We start from the raw sequence: 21,574 nt of genomic DNA on the forward strand, positions 1-21,574 counted from the left end.
ACACTATGCCGTACGGGTCACAAATCGAGCTACCTGATTAAGAAAAATTGACAAACACTCTAACTCTTCACCCAGAGTCCAGATAGCAAACTACTGAATAGTGGTGAATAGAGGTCTACCCTAGCAGAATGAGGTGAGGTCCTCTTTACCACTCCACATCCTGTGACCGCTCCATGACACCAGTGCGGGCTGGGGAATAGAACCAGGATCTAGTCTTTGATTCTACATCCTGTGGCGTCCATAGTTAGCAGGTGGTAGGCGAGCTCAGGATCTATTGATGTGCAAGAGCATCAGAGGTTTGCATACACATGATCTGATCTGATCTGTGGAGTATTTTCAGGTCATGTGTTTTAAAGCTTTTTTGTGTCTCTACCAGATCCTCAAAGACAAGGGGCAAGAAGGCGTTATTGCCCTGTATTCCTTTCTCTACACAAAACGTCTTCTCTATGTCCTGCTTTGTTACAGTTGGGCCACTAGACAAAGTTCCTTGCCTTACACTGCTATTCCCTAGGAGCTGCCTTCTACAATAGTGGAAATGGGAACTAACAGCGGCCAACGACACAGAGAACAGCACCTTCCCTTGCTCAGGCCCTCCGTTAGGTATCTCTGGTCTTTGCTTCCTCCTGTATGGCGAGATGGGTTGCTCCTGCTGCCTGCCTGGCTTCCAACCCCTGTCGGGCTAGTAGAAGTTGTAAGGTATTGATGGCAGCAAGGACCCCATATTAGTTATTACTGCCTCTTGCGTCATCCCCTTAATTCTTATCAGTTATTTCAGGGTGTCTGTGAGGGCAATATAACTCGCTAAAGCAAACAAGAACATCAGCCCTTTTCTTGTTCGTAATCACCGGTTTACCCTTTGGAACACATCAAATGGGCCTTACAGATATGATTTTGTGTCAGGCTCAGAGTTTCCCATGTTTGCCCCTCTCTCATATTGTTACTGCGTCACTGCTTTTCCAAAATGGCTGAATGTCTTTTTCCTGTGGCCCTCACATAGTTACTTAGGACTCTTGCCACTTGGACCGAAAGCACAAAGCGTTTGTCTGATTAGAAACCTGCACCCAAACTGGGAACACTTCTGATTGGCTATAATAAGCCGCAGACTCTGATGAAAATACAACCAGTCGTGGGATCAGTAGCGAGCGAGGTGGTTGCACAGCTCTGTCGCTCCAGACTGCAATTTTGCCTCCACATTTTCTGCTGAAAAACACTTGTTAAAAATTGCGTTGAAATACACGGATATCTCGGTGTAATTAGGTCAACTTTATTTATAGTGGTACATCAAAATACCTACAAATTAGGTTGGTATTTTTTACTCCTCAGACGTGCACGTCCTATGTCAATTTATCAACATAGAGAAGTGTTCCCATTGCTTTGAAAAGGGAATACAGGAGACGCTAATGAGGGTGTGCATGGAAGGGGCACACAAAAGGCAGCCATGTTGAAATTCCACCCTGACGCAAAGAAGTACCTCAGAGCAGTGTGACTGGCTGGCCTTCTTTTAGATTGGTATGAAGGGGGAATTTAATTATAATGCCACTGTTATTGGAGATGGTGGTCTTGGAAGGGCAGAATCTTGAACAGGAGATAGGACAAGGGAGCTGCAGGAAGCAGACCTCACCCCTCATTTCAGAGCATTGCTACCCCTACACAGTTTTTCAACAGAATAGCAACCTTGCTCTAAGGCTTAGAAGGTGAAGATTCTTACACATATTAAACAAAGATGCTACCAGGAGGAGAATGTGCTATTGAGTTACAAGACCCAGGTCTTCGACTGCTGAGGTGTTTTTTGATCCACACTCAGTAATAGTTCCAGTGATTAAATCTTTGTACGTTCTTCCATCAAAATATCAAACCCTTGAGAAATCTTGTGGGCAGAAGAACAGTTTCTATCAACCTAAAGCTGTGACCATAGTGGAGATTCAGACCGTGCCCTCTCGGGCCCACACACATTTGTATGTTTTCACCTCCACCTCAATTCCAGTGCAGGGTTCTCGGTCACTAAAAGGACAGATGCTTGCCAACATGGATATATGGGGGTGGAGCATCCGGAGCAGAACTTTCTTGGTACAAAATAACTGTCTCCACCATAGCAGCAGCTGCGGCCCATGCAGGTAAGAGAGATGAGGCGGTTTGGCTGGGTTGGGGGGGAATTCGACAGTCATCGATTGTCGAAATCCCCTCCTCCGCCGCTCTTAGCTGCATGGGCCGTGGCTGCATAGCGGAAGAAAAACTCTCTGGTATCAGGTTTGAGGTCTTGTGGACTTCGGATTGCCTCCTTTCTCTTTCTGGTTCAATTGGTGAATTAGGCATATTTATTGTTACCACCAGAAGCATAAATCTTCTGTAAGAGAGATATAGGCATTGACCTAATCTGTGTTCTCCTAACTGGAAAAACTAGTCTTGTCATTCTGTGAGGCAATGTTTCGTGACGAATTCTTCAACAAAGTACAGGTATTAATCTGCCATCACTGACTGCAACCACTTCTTTCTAGGTCTGTATCAGTTTTGCCCTTCTCACCGTGGAACGCTGGTGCTCTTTCAGTGGAAAAAGACCAAGTGAAGATATTCCAAGGACAGCAAGAGGACTTGTCATTCTTAGAGGAGTCATTTTCCATGACCAAGCAGTTGTTGAAGCACAGTGAGAACTCTATTAATGAAAAGAACCACTAACTGTTGTAAAAATTTACAAATCTTTTGTGTACCTAGGTGAATAAATGAATTTCAACCAGAAGGAAAGGGTTCAAATTGGTCAATATACAAAGCCTGATGTCTGCCTCTGCTGCTACAACAGGTGTTTTCAGCTGATGAGAACAGCTTTCCCATCCTAACTTGCTGACAATCATTCCCAAACAGAGAGAGTACAACGCTAGACAAATATACTAGTGAATGGATTGCTGACACTCGTGATATAAGCAGAAGAGTCACATCTATAAACTCGTAATAGTAAGTTCTCAGACGGCTCTCCTGGCTAGATGTGACAGGTTTATGCCTTGGAGAACCAAGATATCTCTCCTCATCAGTCGACAAAATGGCAACGTTTGAAGCTATTTATCCCTGTACCAGAGGTCTGACTACAGGGAAAAGATTTGCCTAGAGAATGGCTTGCGAAGCCCAGGGTTCTGTCTATGGATGCAATAGGCAAGGGCCTCTCAGAAAAGAGAGCTCTGTCTACAGCACAGAATGGCCTATAGATTGTGCTGGTGACTGGCTCTCAGAGCACAACTTTGGTTTCTCCAAAAGAAATATCAAAAGGGTCCATGGCAGACAGCCCAGTCTTTCTGCGCGAGTCATAGTGATGAGGGCACCGAGGACAGGCAATTCCTGCTTAAAAGGGATTGAGACATTTTTTTAATCTCAATGCCCTGGTGGGTGTAAAGGAAATCCCACTTTCTGGCGGTGCAGTGTGGATTTGGAATGCTCGATTCCTGTATGAATGTTTTATAGTGGTTCTATTTCCCTTGGTGAACACACCCCTACATGCCTAGCAATCCCAGGACTAGGGTAGGAAGGGAATGAAAATCAAATTAAATGTATAAAGCGCGCTAAACCTAACAGTATCAAGACGCTAGGTATGCTGCAAGGACCCTTCTAAGTCAAGCCCTGCACAGGAGGATTACTGAAGATACAAGGAGGGTGGAGATGCCAGAAGTGATGGTCAGGTTGAGTGCTAGGGAAACGTGTACAAAAGATGGCCGAAGAGGATGTTAGGGTAGGGAAAGGCGCAGGAATGGAGGACGGTCTAGATCACAGAGAAAGTGAAGAAGTGAGAAAGGAATGGGGGGAACACAAAGTGGGACTAGAGGAAGGAAAGCAGTATTGAAGGAGAGTAGGAGCATGGAGGTTTAAAACAAAGGGTACAGGGTGTGGTGGAAAGGATTTTCGAAGGCAAAGCCACCAGAAAGGAGGATGGGAGCAAAGCATAGGTCACAAAATAAGGTGAACCTGAGGAGAACAAATAAGGAGTGAGGAAAACTAGGCTCAACCCAAAGAGAGAGAAAAGGGAATGAGTAAATGGGAGAGAAGATGAGTCAGGAGGAAAAAGGAGAATAAGCAGAGACTGGGACAAGAAAAGTATTGCAGGGTTTGGAGTCGAGGAGTCTGGATGGTGCAGAGGGAGGGGAGCGCAAGGGGAATTGAGAGGAGGAACCCAGAGAAAGGAGTCAGGGGGGGAAGTATGGAGGAAGAAAAGGGAGGACTGGGGCACGGACAGAAAAGGAGACAAGAGTCAAGGAGAGGTGTCAGGGGTGGGAAGGTGGCCAGGCAGAGATGAGGAGCAGCGAGGTTAGGTGGGAGGACAGGAGCCAGGAGGAAGGAGAGGGGTTTGGGAGAAAGAAGAGGAGGAAAGCCAGGAAGTCAGGAGCCAGGGTGGAGTAAGGACTAAAGACCCAAGCGAGGAGTTAAGAAAGAAGTGTGGTGCCAGAAGTTGAGTAGTGGAGTCAGCAGTAAGAGGATGATGAGGGGAAGTAAGGAGAGAGGATCGAAGTTAGAAGGGAGGAGAGGGGTCAGGAGGGACTGGCTGGAGAGGAGTCCGCAGACAGGAGTTGGGTAAAAGGAGTCAGGAGAGTCAAGAGGAACCTGGAGGACGGAGGGGGAGTACAGAAACCGGGGTTAGGGAAGCAGTTGAGTAACGAAACTTGAAGGGCCACCCCTGCAAACTATGTGGGGGGGACCCTCCTACCACACTCAGGAGCTCTCAGGCCAAGGTACTGTACTGAGGCGGCCCCCTGGAGATCGAGGCCCACCCGCACCGCGGGGGTTGCGTGGGCCTTTGTTACGCCACTGTAGGGGAGGAGTCAGCAGGGAGCAGCCAGGTTAAGTTAGGAGGCAGGGTGGAGAGCTTGGTGTGGAAGAGGGAAGACAGGAGTAAGGATGGAGGAGGCAATGACGGGGAGAGGAGTGACAAAAAGGAGCGAATGTAAGAGGGGGTAAAAACATGGCTGTATGAAGGGTGGGAAACAGGAGGGGTGAAACAGTGGAGATAAGTATGAGGATGGGGAAGAGGAGGAATAAAGAGAAGAAATAGGTTTAGATGAAGAGAAAAGAACAAGAAAGAAGGCAAGGAAAGATATCAGGACAGTGGAGGGGAGCAGAGAGGACAGAAAGAGGGGAAGAAGGGTGTGAAAGGGATGGTGGGATCAACGAAAAATGTTAAAAAGAAACAGGAAAGACAATGAGACAGTGGAGATGGAAGTTTGAAAAGAAGGAAGCAAGAGATAACGTGAGAAACAAAGAGCGGGTGAGGGAGAGGAGTAAGGTAAGAACAAAAGAGGGAGAAGTAAAACAAAATTCAGAATAGGGGAGAGTAGAGAATGGATTAAAGGGGAGGATCGAGAAGAATAAGAGAGCACAGAAGGAAGGGGGACAGCAAGAGAAGATAGAAGACGATCTTAAAGGAGTTGGAAGAATTAGGAGAATGTAAGGGAAAAAGAAGACCAAATCAGGACCGACAATAAATAGAGAATGCAGAGGGAAGGGCAGGGAGGGGAGAGGAGAGTAGAGGAAGATGAGTGAGAGACGGGAGAAAAAGAGAGTAGAGGGGGAGAGGAGAAGGTTGACAGAATGAAAGGGGTTGCAGTGGAGTCCGTAGGAATTTGTAAGAGAAAGAAACGGTGTTGAGGAAAGAAGGATACAAGGCTCGAGGGGGAGCAGGATGACAGAAATATTGAAAAGAGGAGGGGAGTCGAGGAGAGTGTAGGAGAGAGAATGGTGGAGACGTAGGAAAGAGAAAAGGAAGGAGTAAAGAGCAGTGTGTTGGATGGAATAGAACAATTAGGGAATTGAGAAGATGGCAGGATGGGAGAGAAAAAAAGAAGAAAAAGAGAGAACGGCGAGCAGTGGAAGCTTCTGGGAAGGAACAAGAATGAAGCAAGGAGATTTGTATAAAAGAGTAAATGGGGTGAATGAGGAGAGGGGACAGCACAGATGGCCCACAAGGGGGAGGGCAGAGTACGCTAATGCAAGGAGAGAACGCGGAAGGAAAGGAAACAGAGAAGGGATTCATAGGGGCGGATTGTTGCTGGAGAAGCGGAGAGGACAGACGTCGGCGGCACCCGTGGTGAGATGCGCAGCAGCTGTTGTCTTTAACCTTCCAGCCTTCCCGTCTGTTTCTCTTCTGGTCTCAAACACGTACCCATCTGACACCCCTCTGCCTTCAGATGGGCGGGCAGGTCCCGAGCGCTGCCTGTAGGCCCTCGCAGTCTTTTCTCACATCAATGTAAGCCCTTGGTGCTGTAAATAGAGGCCGGACGCGAGGAGCGAGAGCAAGGGATGATGGGTAACACTTCGGTCGTGGCACGAAACACCCAGGCTGTACTGCAGGGTCTCTCTGATGGCATATTTCAGATGAAGTTGGCGGCAAATGGTCATACAGCTGACACATGCAAGATGGCGGCAGTGCCTCAGCTGGTAGACCGAGCCGTATCCGTGGCCTCTCCGCTGGCCATGCCACGCGAAACGCTGCGACTATGCCTCAGGGTCTCTCATTGGATGCATGGAAGACGTTGGTGCTGCCAGATGGCGATTACACTGGCACATGGGAGACTGCGGCAGTGCCACGTGGTCACTCTCATGGCACATTCAAATCTGCAGCACGAGCACAGCATCTCTCTGATGGAACGGGTGAGACTATGGCCGTGCCCTAGGATGTCTTGACTGACATTGAATGTGGCCACGCCAGGGTCTCTCGATTAGGGCACAGGCAAGACTTCTGTGATGGCACGGGGTCACCCCACTGCTACAGCATCTCTCTTATGCGGCACACGTGATATGTGGGTGGAGTCACAGGGACTCAGTTCTGACACATATAAGACTGTGGACCCTCTATTAGCATTTTCACAAGCGTGGCAGTGCACTTGATTCCTATGTGGCACCCTGTGTGGGTCTCAGACAGTGACAGTTCAGTGGCCTAATGCAACACTGAGGCCATCAGCACAATATCTTCCTACACGCATGCCTAAGATCAATAGCTGTACCACACCATCTCCCTGCTCGCACATTCCAAACGGCCAACGGAGCACAGGGTTTTCTCGATGGAACATAAGAGACTATGTCAGTGCCACGGCTAGTATACACTGGCACATGTATGACTACGGCGGTGCTGGAGGGTGTTTCAATGTTACAGGCTTGCTCGACAGGAACCAGTGGGACTACAGTGGTGTCACAGGTTCTCGCCACTGGCCCATGCAAACTGTGGCAGTGCCACTGGGTATGCCCACTGGTGCAAACAAGACTTCTGCAGTGGCAGCGACCTTCCTCCTGGCATTCTGCATAAAACAATGGCAGCATCACAGAGTCGTACAAAAGGGGGTGGTGATGGACGGAGCATCTGAACCAATCAAACACTCACACCCAGTCAAAAGATCTGAGTTTGATCCATCACCGTTCTTTAGCCCACTCTGCCACGCCAGTTCAGACATGGCTATATGCAAATCAGTCTGACCCTGTGCCTCATGGGAACAGTCCAGCCCGAACTGCCAAGCCATGCCCTCCCTGGACCGGAAACAAGCTTCCGAGGACCGGTTTCTGGCATTACAGCCGTCTTCAGCCCGGCTTGCTTGAATCCAGTGGCAAAGTGAGCAAGGGACTCACGTCTGAGCATACCCTGCCACACTTATGGCGGCCAAAGCGGTACAAAAGGGGGTGGTGATGGACGGAGCATCTGAACCAATCAAACACTCACACCCAGTCAAAAGATCTGGGTTTGATCATTCACAGAGTCTCCACACTGGTACATACCAAATTTGTCCCCTTCCTTTAGTTTTGTTCCACTCTCATGATACACTAAACCACACTTCCTCCCCCTCTACCACCCAATGAGGGTCAAGGGAACAATACACTACAGTTCTTAGTGGCGGACATAAGGAGACATTACAGTGTACCCTGCTTCTCCGTGCCTTGGACAATCACTATTTTACACTCTTGAGGAACAGGAATATTCACTACTCACAAACTACACTGTGTATCAGCACCCTTTAGACACTTATTTTGGATTTGAATGGAATGCCCCCGTGACCTTGAGGTTCATCTAGCTAAATGTTTTCAAGCCTTAGAGAGCATATACTGTAGGCCAAGAGATGTCTGCAATCTGTTTCTGACCTTGGGTAAGGAAATGTGTTGCAGAGGTTTCTCTTTAAAGCAGATGAATGCTTGGTCTGAATGCTGAAACAATTAAATAGGGATTGAACAGGAAAGGATCACCTTTAAGGAGCCCTCAGATACCTACATGGACATTTGCTAGCCATCTTGGAACGGTAGACTTCACTTTGACAACAATGGTCATCACTACTTGCTAACAGAAGCCTGAAAATGAGGCGATTGTTTTAACGCTTAGCCCAATTTGTCATCAACTACAGAAAACAGATTTGATTATTTTGAAACCTCAATTGTTCACATCGCTGTTTAACATCTAAATATAAAATGATCTTTGTTTTGCAAATAGCTGACACAGAGCTCTATGCTTGGGCCTAGAATATGGCCTCCTTCTCTATGAGAGGAGCCCATCCTTTTTCAGGAAAACATAGCAGCCATTTTGGAAGAAAGAGAATTAAAATCACTTTTGCAAACCTATCAATAAGAACACTATGGAATGAACATTATTCCAAAATAGCTAACATGGACAAAAATGTCCACTTTCATGACTTTTGATCATTCAAGAGAAATTATTGTTCTCAAAGACATAGTGCAAAACAAATGGCTCCTGCTAAAAGATCCCATGAGTTGAAGTATTCCGAGTTTAAGGCAGGGATTACGATGTAGTCGGTATAATCCGGCACTTGCGAAACGCCGGTTTAGGTACGGGTCAGAATTACGAATTGCTCATTATTTAACACATCCAATAATTATCAGATCCATTAAGTAACCTACCGAAATTTAACAGGGCAAAAACCATAAGGTATTTACCATATCATGCAGATTTTGCTGCGTTAAACACCAAAATCCCCATGTTATTCCCCAACAACTTGTAATAGGTGGTATTTATCGCACTTGATAACTAAGTAACTCATTAAATTGTTATTTATCAGATGAGATAAAAAGCACCCATACCCGTAATCAGGGTGTAAGAAGGCTGGAATCAAAGACAGTGCTAACAGCTGCTCTCGAGGAGTTAATCTTATTTCAATTTCTATTGCTGTTGCTGTCTCCTGTGTAGGTGAACACATGAAGAAAAATGTTTGCTCTATAAGGGGGGGGGGAAACTACTTCTGCATGGAAAGATAATGAAAAAATACTTCTAATGCAAGCAGTATACATACAATGCCCGGTTCTGTCTACATGTCCATATCCTATTTATCATAGCATAACCGGAGTCCCACAGAATGCAAGAAAGTCCCTTCAGGAAAGTCCTCACTTTAAAACAAAGGTTGTAAATTCTCTTTATTTTTCTTCTGTTCCAAGGGGCTAGGTAATTTCCATGCAGCTGGGGTGCTCCCATGGTCTAAGTATCTTGTTCTGTGGCTCAACTCTTCTAGTGGGTCAATAACACAGTTCAATGAAGGAAGGCATATCCAAAATCACTCTCTTCTACCTCAAGTGGTCAACGGGCCTGGAACAGTCCTGTCTACAGAGTCTCCTGTTGATTTTTGCACCCAAACCCTACTTCACCTGGAGACACATTTAGACACTACTTTGGGGCAGCGGGAGATGTGCTCACTGTGGTCCACTCCCAGAAGGCTGCAACGGAAGGATGTGAGGGAAAATTAAAAGGTTAAAAATCACATTAGACGAAGCTCATATATCTCAATATCCCTCTAGCAACCCTATGCAACACCCTCTGTTCCCCGACACCCTGGGCAAAGGCTGCATCTGTGAGGAGAAATCAAAGTACAATTCACAATCCAGACCTTTCACCACTCGATTTGGCATTCAGTCCTGCTCCTGAAGTAGAATACAATAGGAGGCTGTGAGTCAGTGTCCACCAGGAGGGAGATCCAAAAACGTGGCCATCTTTGCATTAGTGAGTGGAAATAGAGACATTTAGTTCGCCAACCCAATGTCATTCTCGGACATACCCCACCTGTGGTGTGTGTTGAGCTGTGGCTTATACTTGGGGAGAATTGGGTACTTTTATGTTTTCAATATATATATATATGTGTCTTGCAGAAATAAAGTGCACTTTTGTCCAATTAATGGACTCTCACCTGTCCAGTTTTTTTTGGGCAACTATTTTCATGCAGGCCTGTCTAGTCGTAGAACCATTTCCTTTGTGCATGCCTGATAAATGGGACCGCCTCAGTTCACAATGCAGGTGCTTTGTTTTTCCCAATCCTTCTGTTTGGCCGACTGAACTGCTGATGCCCCAAATGGCAGCGGAAACCCCAGACTATCAGCTGTATCAACACAGGGGGTCCACAAACTTTTACTGATCATCATTCAGCTCTTTCGATTCTCCTAACCTTGCCCCAGTCAATTACCAACATCAGCATCAAGTCCAGTCGTTGGTGTAAAAAGATTTTTTTTAACTATTGAAACTACTTCAGAACAGAATAAAGAAAGACTGTTTGATTCTATTGTTTGCTGTGGCCCCCATGTGTAACCTGTATGTTGACTAAGAAGGATGTGTGTGTGTGGACTGGGTTGCTACTATATAAAGATTATTAGCTTGAGGTCAATATGGAGGACCTTCTCTACCTGCTGTACTGACAAACACCAAGATGCCAGTCATAGTTTTCCCGCAATATTTTCTTAGATTCACATAACTTTCAAATATTCCTCGTTGTCAGGATAGGGCCCGACGACGGGGAACAATTCAAAAGCATGGGGACCTAGAACAGTTACGAAAGTTGGTGAATCAGGGTTAAAGATAAGTGGACGCATTTAACATGTTTGCTATTTAACGTGGTATTACACATTTACCAATTTGTGGTATTAACACATTTTCTCTAAGCTCTTAATGAAGGCCAAAGGAAGGAGAAATATATGTGAAATGTAGGAAAGAAGGGTGGGTGGGATGAGAAAACTTGCAGAGAAAAACTGCAACTAAAACAAAGAAACAGCAAGAATATCAAGGATGGAAAGCAACACAAGTGGGAAAAAATCCACCAAGAAGGGGAATAATTAAAAGAAAATATTTAATGGGTGTGCAGGCAACAGGTGAAACACAAAGGGGGGTGAGCAGGAAACGGGTTGAAGGAAAAGGTGAAAGGAGCGTATGTGAGAAATGGAACTGAAATAAGTGGAAATGAGATAAGGGTCAGTGGCTAGAAAAGAGAATTGAAGGGAAAAATCAAGCAGGAGGAACGATGATAGAGAGGAAGGGAAGAAACAGGATGTCATGGAACTAAGTCGAAAAGGAGAGCTTCGTGTAGAAGGGGGAAAAGGCTGCGTGAAAGGGAAGTTATTAAAAAGCTCGTAGGCGAATGGGGGAAATGAAGCAACCAAGGAAGTTAATGAATTTTCTTTACAAACTCACTCTGTAATGGATTTACGTTATGTACTCTGGATTTTTTGGCAAATGAGAGAACAGAGACACAGAGAGATGAAGTAATTTGAGCAAGATCACGGACTAGTCAAATGGGTAGCAGAGATTGAAAACCACATCTCCTAATTAGACTACACATTCGTCACTTAACAACTCCTCACCTAGAACGGGCCTGGTATGTAATACGTTGGGTGCAACCAGGAGCGAGTAGGCTGAAAGTGATTAGGGCAAAATATACATGGCGAAGATGGAGCCGAGATGATGCTCCTGTACACAGATAATAATCAATGGCGCTCTCTTGGTTCTGCTTCCAGCAGGCACATGCCATATACAGAGGTGGAAGTAAAAGAGCGAGAAAGGCGAAGATAGAGCGAGGGGACGAATACACGATAAAGAAGGAGATCCGGAAGTCATATTCTGCCAAGATCTGTGGAATTCATAAAATGTAATAGAGGCAGGGTCCCGAATCTCCCGGGTCACTCATATGTGTTCACTTACGAGGCACACATTTTGCAGAGCCACCCCCTGCTTTTGTTGCATTGGCCCAACTTGAAGGCCACCCCGACGGTTGGCAGCTACCCCGCGGTGGTTTGCTCCAACACCGACCGTGTTTACCCTCCACAGGCGACGCAGCGCGCGTGGCGCTCGTGGCAGCGGGCTACGCACTTGTGAGGGAACGCGCGCACGCACGCAGCAGCGTGGTGGCGTCAGCGGCCCCGCGTGAAGCTGCTGCCCTTATCAAGGAGCTCAGATGGAATGTTGTATCTCATCAACAACAACAGGAGCTGGAGCAGCGGTGCCCCCCCACTGAACACATGCTCGCTCCAGCCGCACCCCCGGGGCCGCTCACCAACCCCCGCCTCTATTTATAATGCCAAGGTGTTTGGAGATGCCGTTGGATACCTAGTGATGTTTCTGCAGGGGATGGGCCCTGGGGACGGAGCTGAGCCGGTTCTCACATGCTAAGGGGAGGGCAGAGGGGACGAGGATGAGGCAACATTGTTTGTTCCCACCTGACTGCAGCAGGAGGGGGAGGGGAGGGTGAAGCTTGGGGAGAGGCCAGGAGGCGAGAAGAGCACACATCCCATGGAAAAGGTTGAGCAGGCATGGGTATGTCACCAAAAGACAGGCTAGGTAGGCACGCATGAACAGGCATGAGCATGTCACCAAAAGACAGGCTAGGCAGGCACGCATGAACAGGCATGAGCATGTCACCAAAAGACCGGCTAGGCATGCATGATCAAGCATGAGTATGTCACCAAAAGACAGGTTAGGCACGCATGAACATACAGGAGTATGTCACCAAAAGACCGGCTAGGCGAGTATGTCACCAAAAGACCGGCTAGGCACGCATGATCAGGCATGAGCATGTTACCAAAGAACAGGCTAGGCATTAACAGGGCGCATGAACAGGCATGAATATCACACCAAAAGGCGGAACAGAGGCACATGGAAACAAATTTAATTGGAAAGCATGATTGGCCAAGGAAAATATAGCAGCAGATGGGACAAGCCATACTGAAAAACACCCAGTCAGTCGCCTGGTACAAGCAATCCTGAAAACGAGTAATTGTGATGCAACAAACAATCTTCTAAACTAATCAATCATTCGGATTGGGACAAATGATGAAGAAAAACAGTCAATCGGATTAAGAATATCGATCTATCGGTGGGACAACTATCCAGAAAATTAGTTCTTCGAAGGGGGACAAATACGCCTGGAAAGCAGTCAATCAGATAAGACAAGCAATACTCAAAACAGCCATGGGGTAGAAAGAGCAATCCTAGTGAACTGGATAAGACAAGCAATGTTGGAAAAGCAAATCCATGAGATGGTAATTGCAACCCTGAAACTTGTCGGTCAGGTATGACATGTAATGCTTTAAAAACCTATTAACTAATTTGGCATAAACATTTATAGAAAACTAGCCAGTCGATTGTGGCATTCGAGCTACGAAACTACTCAATCAGATGGGTTAAGAAATGCTGGAAATCAGCAATTCTGATAGGACAACGAATAACAAACCAATCGTATGTGATCCTATCTTGAATACTAATCAGTTGAATGCTGAAAGCGATCCTGGAAGCAAGTCAACTGAATGGAACAATCCTGGAAATTACATAATCAGATGTGCAAAGTAATCTGGATAGGGTGAATGATGCTACCAAATGCTGCCAAAGCATTCAATCGGAAGTGATAAGCAATAGTGGCAACTAGTCAATCAGATGGGAAAAGCATTTATGGAAATCAAGTCACATGGAAGGGACAAGCATTCCTGTAAATTAGTCTGCCAAATGGGAGTTGGAATGGTTGTAAGTGATGCCCTTTGTTCGAGAGGTGCACTACAGACCCCTCCAGAGTGTACACAAACACCATAAATTGCCCAGTTGAAGCTACATCTGGGCATATCCGACGTGCATGGCCAGGCATACTTACTAGCTCAACCACCTCCCAATCGGGGAGCTCAAATGACAGTCTCAGGACGGTCACTCAGTTCTGCTGTTCCCACCACAGGCAGAGTGGAACTTTTACATTCCATGCTCTCTTTCTATATATGGAAAGTGAGGACCTTAGATTTAGAAACTGCTAATGGATCTGGCTTTGACCTCATGCAAGAGGACAGAAAAAACTCCCAGGCTTTTCCTGAGCAGTATCGTAAGACAAAAATATAACAGAGTTATGCTGTGACTATTCAACTGCATTGGAGAGAGTTGAGCCTAAGCTGTTTTCTCATGTTGTTACTGCAGTGCATGTTGGCAAATGACGCCCCAGGTTTCTTATTGGTTCTCACAGGAAGGGTTCCACAGCGTTATACAGCGCCGGGACGCCCCGTTGGGGCAGCTGTGCGCTTTACAAAATACACTACATTTACATTTACATTTATGACTCAATACAATTGTGTCCTGGGACTACAGTTTGGAATCGGAAGCTCAGCCTAAAGTCCCACACATTCAGGTACAGGCTCAGCATGCTTGTATAAGAGGTTAAAGGAAAAACACAAGGGGCACGACTAGAAGAGGTTGGGAGACATTAGTTACTTTTCGGATTTCCCCTTCTCCAAAATTATTTTTATTCCTTGGGAGTTCCATGGTTTAAGAAGCAATGTTCTACATGGCTAAGGCTCTTTGGGTCCTTTGTGATGGTGAAGTGGATACCCCAGTGTCCTGAATATGATATTTTTGGCCATGTGGATTACATCTTTCTGGTGGACTCATACCCTTGATGAATGGTCTTAAGGTGGTATCAGGACTCTACTGCAAGTTTCTGTTTGCGAATGTCTGGTCACCCAGTATGTCAGGCATCCCCCAAGGAGTTATGACACCATGTCTCCTGAAACGCAGAACCGGACTAGTTTTTGAATCTCCCTCTCATGGTGCACACACTTTCTGGAGAGAAGAGCATTTGGACAGATGAATGGCAAGAGCACTTACTGTAGGGGACACAGTCATATTGGACTTCCAGGTACTTGTAGGTTCCGGGGCAGGGGTCTGGGAATGCATCCGAACCAGCCACCACCACACACTGGGTGCGGTTGTTACACCTGGAAGAGAGAGAAAAAAAGCATCAATGGATGGTTCATGCAGACAAGGCCGGCTCTAACAATTATCAGATTGCATTTCACAGAGGAAGACCTTCGTGCTGATATCGGGAATCATGGACAAGCATTAGTCCTTGTCAGGACCAGCAATTATCTAGGACACAGTAACCTCAGTGGTCAGCGTGAGATAGTGGTGGAGGTGGTTGCATGTCACCAAGGTGCAAGACATGAGAAAGGGGGGACTGAGGTCATGTGGAGTTGGGCGATGAAGAACTTTACAAGTGTCATTGGAAAGACACCAAAAGACAAAAGTCAAGGCAAGGTGGGGTTAATCATGGGGCAGTGGACCACAAAAGATTACACCCGCCTCAGGAAGAAGACCTGCAGGGGGCATCAGAAGACAACCTGGATGAGATCTTAAACAGCCCAATGATACTGTTTTTTAAAATCACCTCTAGTTTCTCTGCTGTTAGGGACATACACTATGTCAGGCTCTGCTGATATTCACCTCACGGTAGCACTGTGGGGTCTCGATTATTAATAACAGCCCTGCACCTTGCCCAAACCCTGCTGGTATCAACCGAGTCTGTGTCAAGGCTCTATTGATATTTAAAATAGTTTTAACCACGTTTTTGCTGGTGTTGTCCCAAGCCATCAAGTCACGCCCTTCTGATCACCTCCTACAGACCTTCCGGTGCTATTTTGTCCTGCATTCGACCTTCTGTGAGAATCCATCATACTTGTCTTGTCACTTTGCCCAGCCTGCCCCCTTGCTTGCATATTTTCCAGAACTACTCGTACTATTTTACCTATCTTGCACCCTTTTGTGCACATACAGCATATCTGTCTGTGAATTTTAACCCACTCCGTACCCCTCTTTCTGTTACTGCCATCAGAGACGTTTTAAGGATTGGGCAAAGTGAGCAATTGCCTAGTGCCCCACCATCCCAGAGGCCCCTGGGAAAGTGAAATATGTCTTTATCTCAAAGTTTATCATATTATTCAATGTTGTTTGGCCTCATGGTGTTGAATTACATATTTCTTGCCAGTGGCCCCCCAAAAACCTTAAGATGACACTGACAGCCACTGGATCCCACCCATATGTATGTATGTCAGTGCTCCAAACGTGCCCCTGTTCCCCCAACGCCACAGCGCTCCCTCCCTGTCCCAGCAGTGCTCTATGCTCTTCACCCTCCGATTGGATGTCAGAGCGGCCCTGCTTGGTATGCATTGAAATCATTTCAATAACCATTTTTTGCATAACACCAATTACAACTTTACACCCTGATAAGAGCTTCTGTGGGCCTTGTCAGTACATGCCCAGAAACTGATGAGACCTCTGCCAGGCTGGCACTTCTTCCAGCGCTCTGCCCCGGGCTCACACACCAGAGCACAGCTTGGTACAACACAAGCCAGAGCGAACCGTGCAACAACCACCAAGAACAAACAAATCTGGGACAGTACAGGACATGCCAGAACCAGAAACGACTGAGCAAAGCTGATACAGTAGAACCCAATGCAAAACGTGTAACAATTCAAGTGAACACCAATAGAACAACCTAGATCAGACTTTGTAACAACTAATATAAACCTGCTAAAATCAACAAGGGCAGTAGGGCAGTACTTGTAATAAGAAACAAGCGTCCTAAAACAAATCCCAGGGCAAACCTTAAAGAGCAGCCCAAAGGAAATCATTTAAAAAGCAACCCAAAAACAACATCCGAAAGGCAGCTAAAGCACACCTTGTAATAACCCAAAGCAAACCTCCTAAACCCAAACCAAAGTACACATCCTAAAAATAGAAAAACAACCATAGCAAACCTTGCGGCTCCCCACCCAAAGCACATCGTATAAAAAAAATAATAAACCAGACCACATCGGGTAGGACAACATAAATTATGAACCTTATTACAACACAGCACAAACCTTCTACAAACCTCATAAAAACCATTCAAGGGTAAGCTTTTAACAACCCAGAGCAAACACTGATACAACCCAAAGCAAACCTTGCAATAAAAACACACGGAAAAATGTGTCAGAATAACCCAGGGCAAATCTGTACAGTATAACCAAAGTAAACGTTGTACAAGCAATTAAAACAAATCTGGTGCAGTACAATCAACACAAACTTTGTATAAGCAACCTAAAACAAATCTTGTGGTGTACAACCAACGCAAACTTTGTACAAGCAACCTAAAACAAATCTGGTGCTGTACAACCAACGCAAACTTTGTCCAAGCAACCTAAAACAAATCTTGTGGTGTACAACCAACGCAAACTTTGTACAAGCAACCTAAAACAAATCTGGTGCTGTACAACCAACGCAAACTTTGTCCAAGCAACCTAAAACAAATCTGGTGCAGTACAACCAACGCAAACTTTGTACAAACAACCTAAAACAAATCTGGTGCTGTACAACCAACGCAAACTTTGTACAAGCAACCTAAAACAAATCTGGTGCAGTACAACCAACGCAAACTTTGTACAAGCAACCTAAAACAAATCTTGTGCTGTACAACCAACGCAAACTTTGTACAAGCAACCTAAAACAAATCTGGTGCAGTACAACCAACACAAACTTTGTACAAGCAACCTAAAACAAATCTGGTGCAGTACAACCAACACAAACTTTGTACAAGCAACCTAAAACAAATCTGGTGCAGTACAACCAACACAAACTTTGTACAAGCAACCTAAAACAAATCTGGTGCAGTACTGTACATCCTAGACCAAACCTTGTTACAAAAAGAATACTCAAATATGATAAAATGCAACCAAAGCAAACCTTGTAAAGGCTAACAGCAACCACCCTAATAACTTGAAGGGACTCGTGTACCAGTAAACCAAAAACACTAATCCTAGAAGCAACTAGTCCAAACACTTGTAATAAAGCAAAGAACATTTTCTAGAAATAACTATGGCAAACCGCATAACTACAATACAAAGAACATTTTCTCTCAGATGTCATGTCCTCGACGCCGTTCTCCACAGAAAAGCCCCATCTGTTACAATGCCCCCGCCTTTATTCTCTTCTCTTTTAACAACAGCCTCTTACAGTTACCACGCCCCAACTTTATTCTCACACTTCAGTCCCCTCTCTGGAGTACTGCCTCTCAGAGTTACAGTTCCCTCGCCTCTGTAATCTTCACATAGCCCACCTTCTCAGTTACCAAACCCTCCCCTTTATTCTTCTCACACAGTTCTCTCTCTCAGTTAGCATGGTGCCACCTATATACTCCTTACACAGCTCCTCTCTGCCACCCTGGCCTCAGCTCTACTACCCTGACACAGCTCCTCTCTCTCACCATGCCCTGAGCTGTACTACCCTGACGCAGCTCCTCTCTGTCACCATGCCCTGAGCTCTACTACCCTGACACAGCTCCTCTCTGTCACCATGCCCTCATCTCTACTACCCTGACACAGCTCCTCTCTGTCACCCTGGCCTCAGCTCTACTACCCTGGCACAGCTCCTCTCTCTCACCATGCCCTCAGCTCTACTACCCTGATACAGCTCCCTCCCCTCTGGCACCATGCCCTTAGCTGTACTATCCTGACACATCTCCTCTCTCTCACCATGCCCTCAGCTCCACTACCCTGACACAGCTCCTCTCTCTCACCATGACTTCAGTTCTACTACCCTGACACAGCTCATCTCTCTCACCATGCCCTCAGCTCCACTACCCTGACACAGCTCCTTTCTCTCACCATGACTTCAGCTCTACTACCCTGACACAGCTCATCTCTCTCACCATGCCCTCAGCTCCACTACCCTGACACAGCTCCTCTCTCACCATGCCCTCAGCTCTACTACCCTGACACAGCTCATCTCTCTCACGATGCCCTCAGCTCCACTACCCTGACACAGCTCCTCTCTCTCACCATGCCCTCAGCTCTACTACCCTGATACAGCTCCCTCCCCTCTGGCACCATGCCTTGAGCTGTACTACCCTGACACATCTCCTCTCTCTCACCATGCCCTCAGCTCCACTACCCTGACACAGCTCCTTTCTCTCACCATGACTTCAGCTCTACTACCCTGACACAGCTCATCTCTCTCACCATGCCCTCAGCTCCACTACCCTGACACAGCTCCTCTCTCACCATGCCCTCAGCTCTAATACCCTGACACTGCTCCTCTCTGTCACCATGCCCTGAGCTCTACTACCCTGACACAGCTCCCTCCTCTCTCTCACCATGCCCTCAGCTGTACTACCCTGACCCGGCCCCCTCCTTTCTGTCACTATGCCCTCACCTCTTTTCTCCTAATACAGCTCCGTCCTCAGTTATTACACTCCACCTCTATTTCCACAAAGCTACTTCTTTTAAGTACCATGCTCTCAATCCCTTTCTCTCCACAGCCCCCACCAGGCACGGACTGGCCCTTCCAGGCACCAGGCTTTATCCCAGTTGACTGGGAATGTGGGGCCCGGTTTTACAGTGAATTTCTGTACAATGTGACCGCTGCAACACATTTAAGTTTAGTGTATTAAATGATGCCATTGCATTGAGTGCACATTGTTAGAAGTGATACATTTTAATCATGAACTTTGAAACAATTATGCCCCTACCACCACTGCCCTGATGACAATGCTATTAGTGAACCAAGAGGAAAGTCAGTTGTTTTATCCCTCTATATGTTACCTATGGTGTTACTATAAGTGGAGTAATATTACCGTCTTTTGTTTTTTGCAGGGCCGGCACTCTGAAAAAAGTAATTTCTTAGGATCACACAATGTGGTCAAGTGGAAGCTGGGGCTGAGGCATGGTTTCCGGGTTCCACACTGTGCAATTCAACCATATGTGTATCTCTTTCTCGCTCTTGTTTTAGATCAATGCTTAAACAGCCTGGGGCTATGCATGTCTCACAAGGATTGGTGGTGCTAGTTTTGGGGCAGGATGATGTTTTAATGCAGGAGCTAAAATGAAAACTAGAGAACCCTATTCTTGAGACTGTTTGCTCCAGGTACCTAAAACTCTTAATTCACTGTAATCCATTCTTGAATTAATTCATCCACCCACTCCTCACTCCAAAATATGCAGTTTTTTTCAAATCTTTTTTTGGGGGAAGAAGCTCCAAACCTCTGTTGCAGTGGCCAGGCTTGCTCGCTGCATATAGCATGATGGCTGATCTGACAGAACTTGCCAGGGCTGCTTTAGGTCCCCAATGTGGTCCTCGCCCATTTTTTAGGTCGAGCCTATGAAAGCATGCACTAGCGCATGCGCTCTCTCTTGTGAGACTGTTGTAATCAATAAAGAGCTTAGAACCCTCCCATAGCTTTCCATTCTTTGGCATCATTGTCGCTCTTATTTGATGCCGTCTCGTTGGGCAGCGCTTTGCATATGTTACGTCCGTTGCAGACTCGGATGCAGGGACCAAGTATAGATCAGTTCCCTTTTTGATTGGAGAGGCTCCGCTGGCCATCTGCTGCTCGTGCTGGAATTCAGGTACTATTTTTCGGGGCTATGACGTGGTCAAAGCAGGCAGCATCATATCTTCTTTTTTTAACTTACCCTTCAGCGAAACCTAGGGAGCTGCACTTATTTTTTAGGTATTAGTTGGTATACAGCCACATGTGCCTAAGCAGGATGTGTGGATGCTATTTTATCTGTCCTGCTCTAAGCATCACCGTTTCTATCCACTTATAATTTGCTGCAGGACACCTCTTTTTTATTATTTAGTTTATCTCAATCCCTTCCTTTTTTTTCACCCCGTTCGTCAGTCTTCTCCCCCTACTTCCCACCCAGTCTCTTCAATCTCAACCTAAAGAGTGCTATTAAGTGGCCAGTGCTGGCCACTTCATGGCGCTTTTTAAATTCATCCTGTTTCCAGCCCCCCATTAGGCACCCCCACCTGATTGCCAAAGTCAATAGTTCGTCCATGGGCAAGACCTATTGGCTTTCCCAGTGCTTGTTTACCCTGCATTTATCACTGTTCTCAACACTCACTAAGCCCCCTCTCTTATTCCAATTCCCTCACCTCCTCTTTTTCCTCCTACAGTACCCTTTCTATTTCCCCTTCTCAGACCCCCTCTCCTCTCCTCTCATATCCTTATCACAGTGTCCTCCCCACTTCCAGGGGCGTAGCTTCAGTTGTTTGGGGGGTTACACCCCCCACATACATGTATTTTATAATGAATTGTTGGGTACAGGTGCTCTGAGTCAGGTATGGTGAGCTGGCTGTCGGATTTCACCTCAGATTTTTGCACAGGCACTTTGCCAAAACACACATACTCTATCATCTCTATTTTTAATGTCGTAAAAAATCTTATTTTACAAAATATTGTTTCTCTCACTTAGAACCCCTACCAATCCACATTCCTCTCCCTTTCCACTGCCCCTTAAGCCCCTCGCATGCGCCCGCTTGTCATATAATGTATTTTAAAAATATATGTCCGCGTGATTGTCGGGAAATCTGACGATCACATCCCCCCCACTCTTAATGACCAAGCTACGCCCCTGCTCACCTCTCTCCTCAGCTGCCACACTCTTACCTGGCTTCTCCTCTGTGGTGCCCCCTCAGCCCATCCCAGCCTTTCATATACCCCATATTGCAGTGAGGTAACATTACCCTCCCCCAACCGCAGCCCATGTGGTGCCGTGGGGCCAGGGCCGGACT

At 46.3% G+C, this 21,574-nt stretch overlaps 1 protein-coding gene across 4 annotated transcripts in view; it reads right to left on the reverse strand.

Moving 5' to 3' along the window:
* ADGRL1 (adhesion G protein-coupled receptor L1) overlaps positions 1-21,574 on the reverse strand; it is a 691,532-nt gene that overhangs the window by 245,657 nt on the left and 424,301 nt on the right. For all 4 annotated transcript variants that reach the window (XM_078681457.1, XM_078681438.1, XM_078681447.1 and 1 more), the window contains exon 4: positions 14,852-14,961. In XM_078681457.1, the coding sequence (XP_078537583.1) occupies positions 14,852-14,961 (110 nt within the window). The remainder of the gene's footprint in view (positions 1-14,851; positions 14,962-21,574) is intronic.

Source organism: Lissotriton helveticus, chromosome 1_1 (genome assembly GCF_964261635.1).
Source record: "Lissotriton helveticus chromosome 1_1, aLisHel1.1, whole genome shotgun sequence".
NCBI lineage: Eukaryota > Metazoa > Chordata > Amphibia > Caudata > Salamandridae > Lissotriton > Lissotriton helveticus.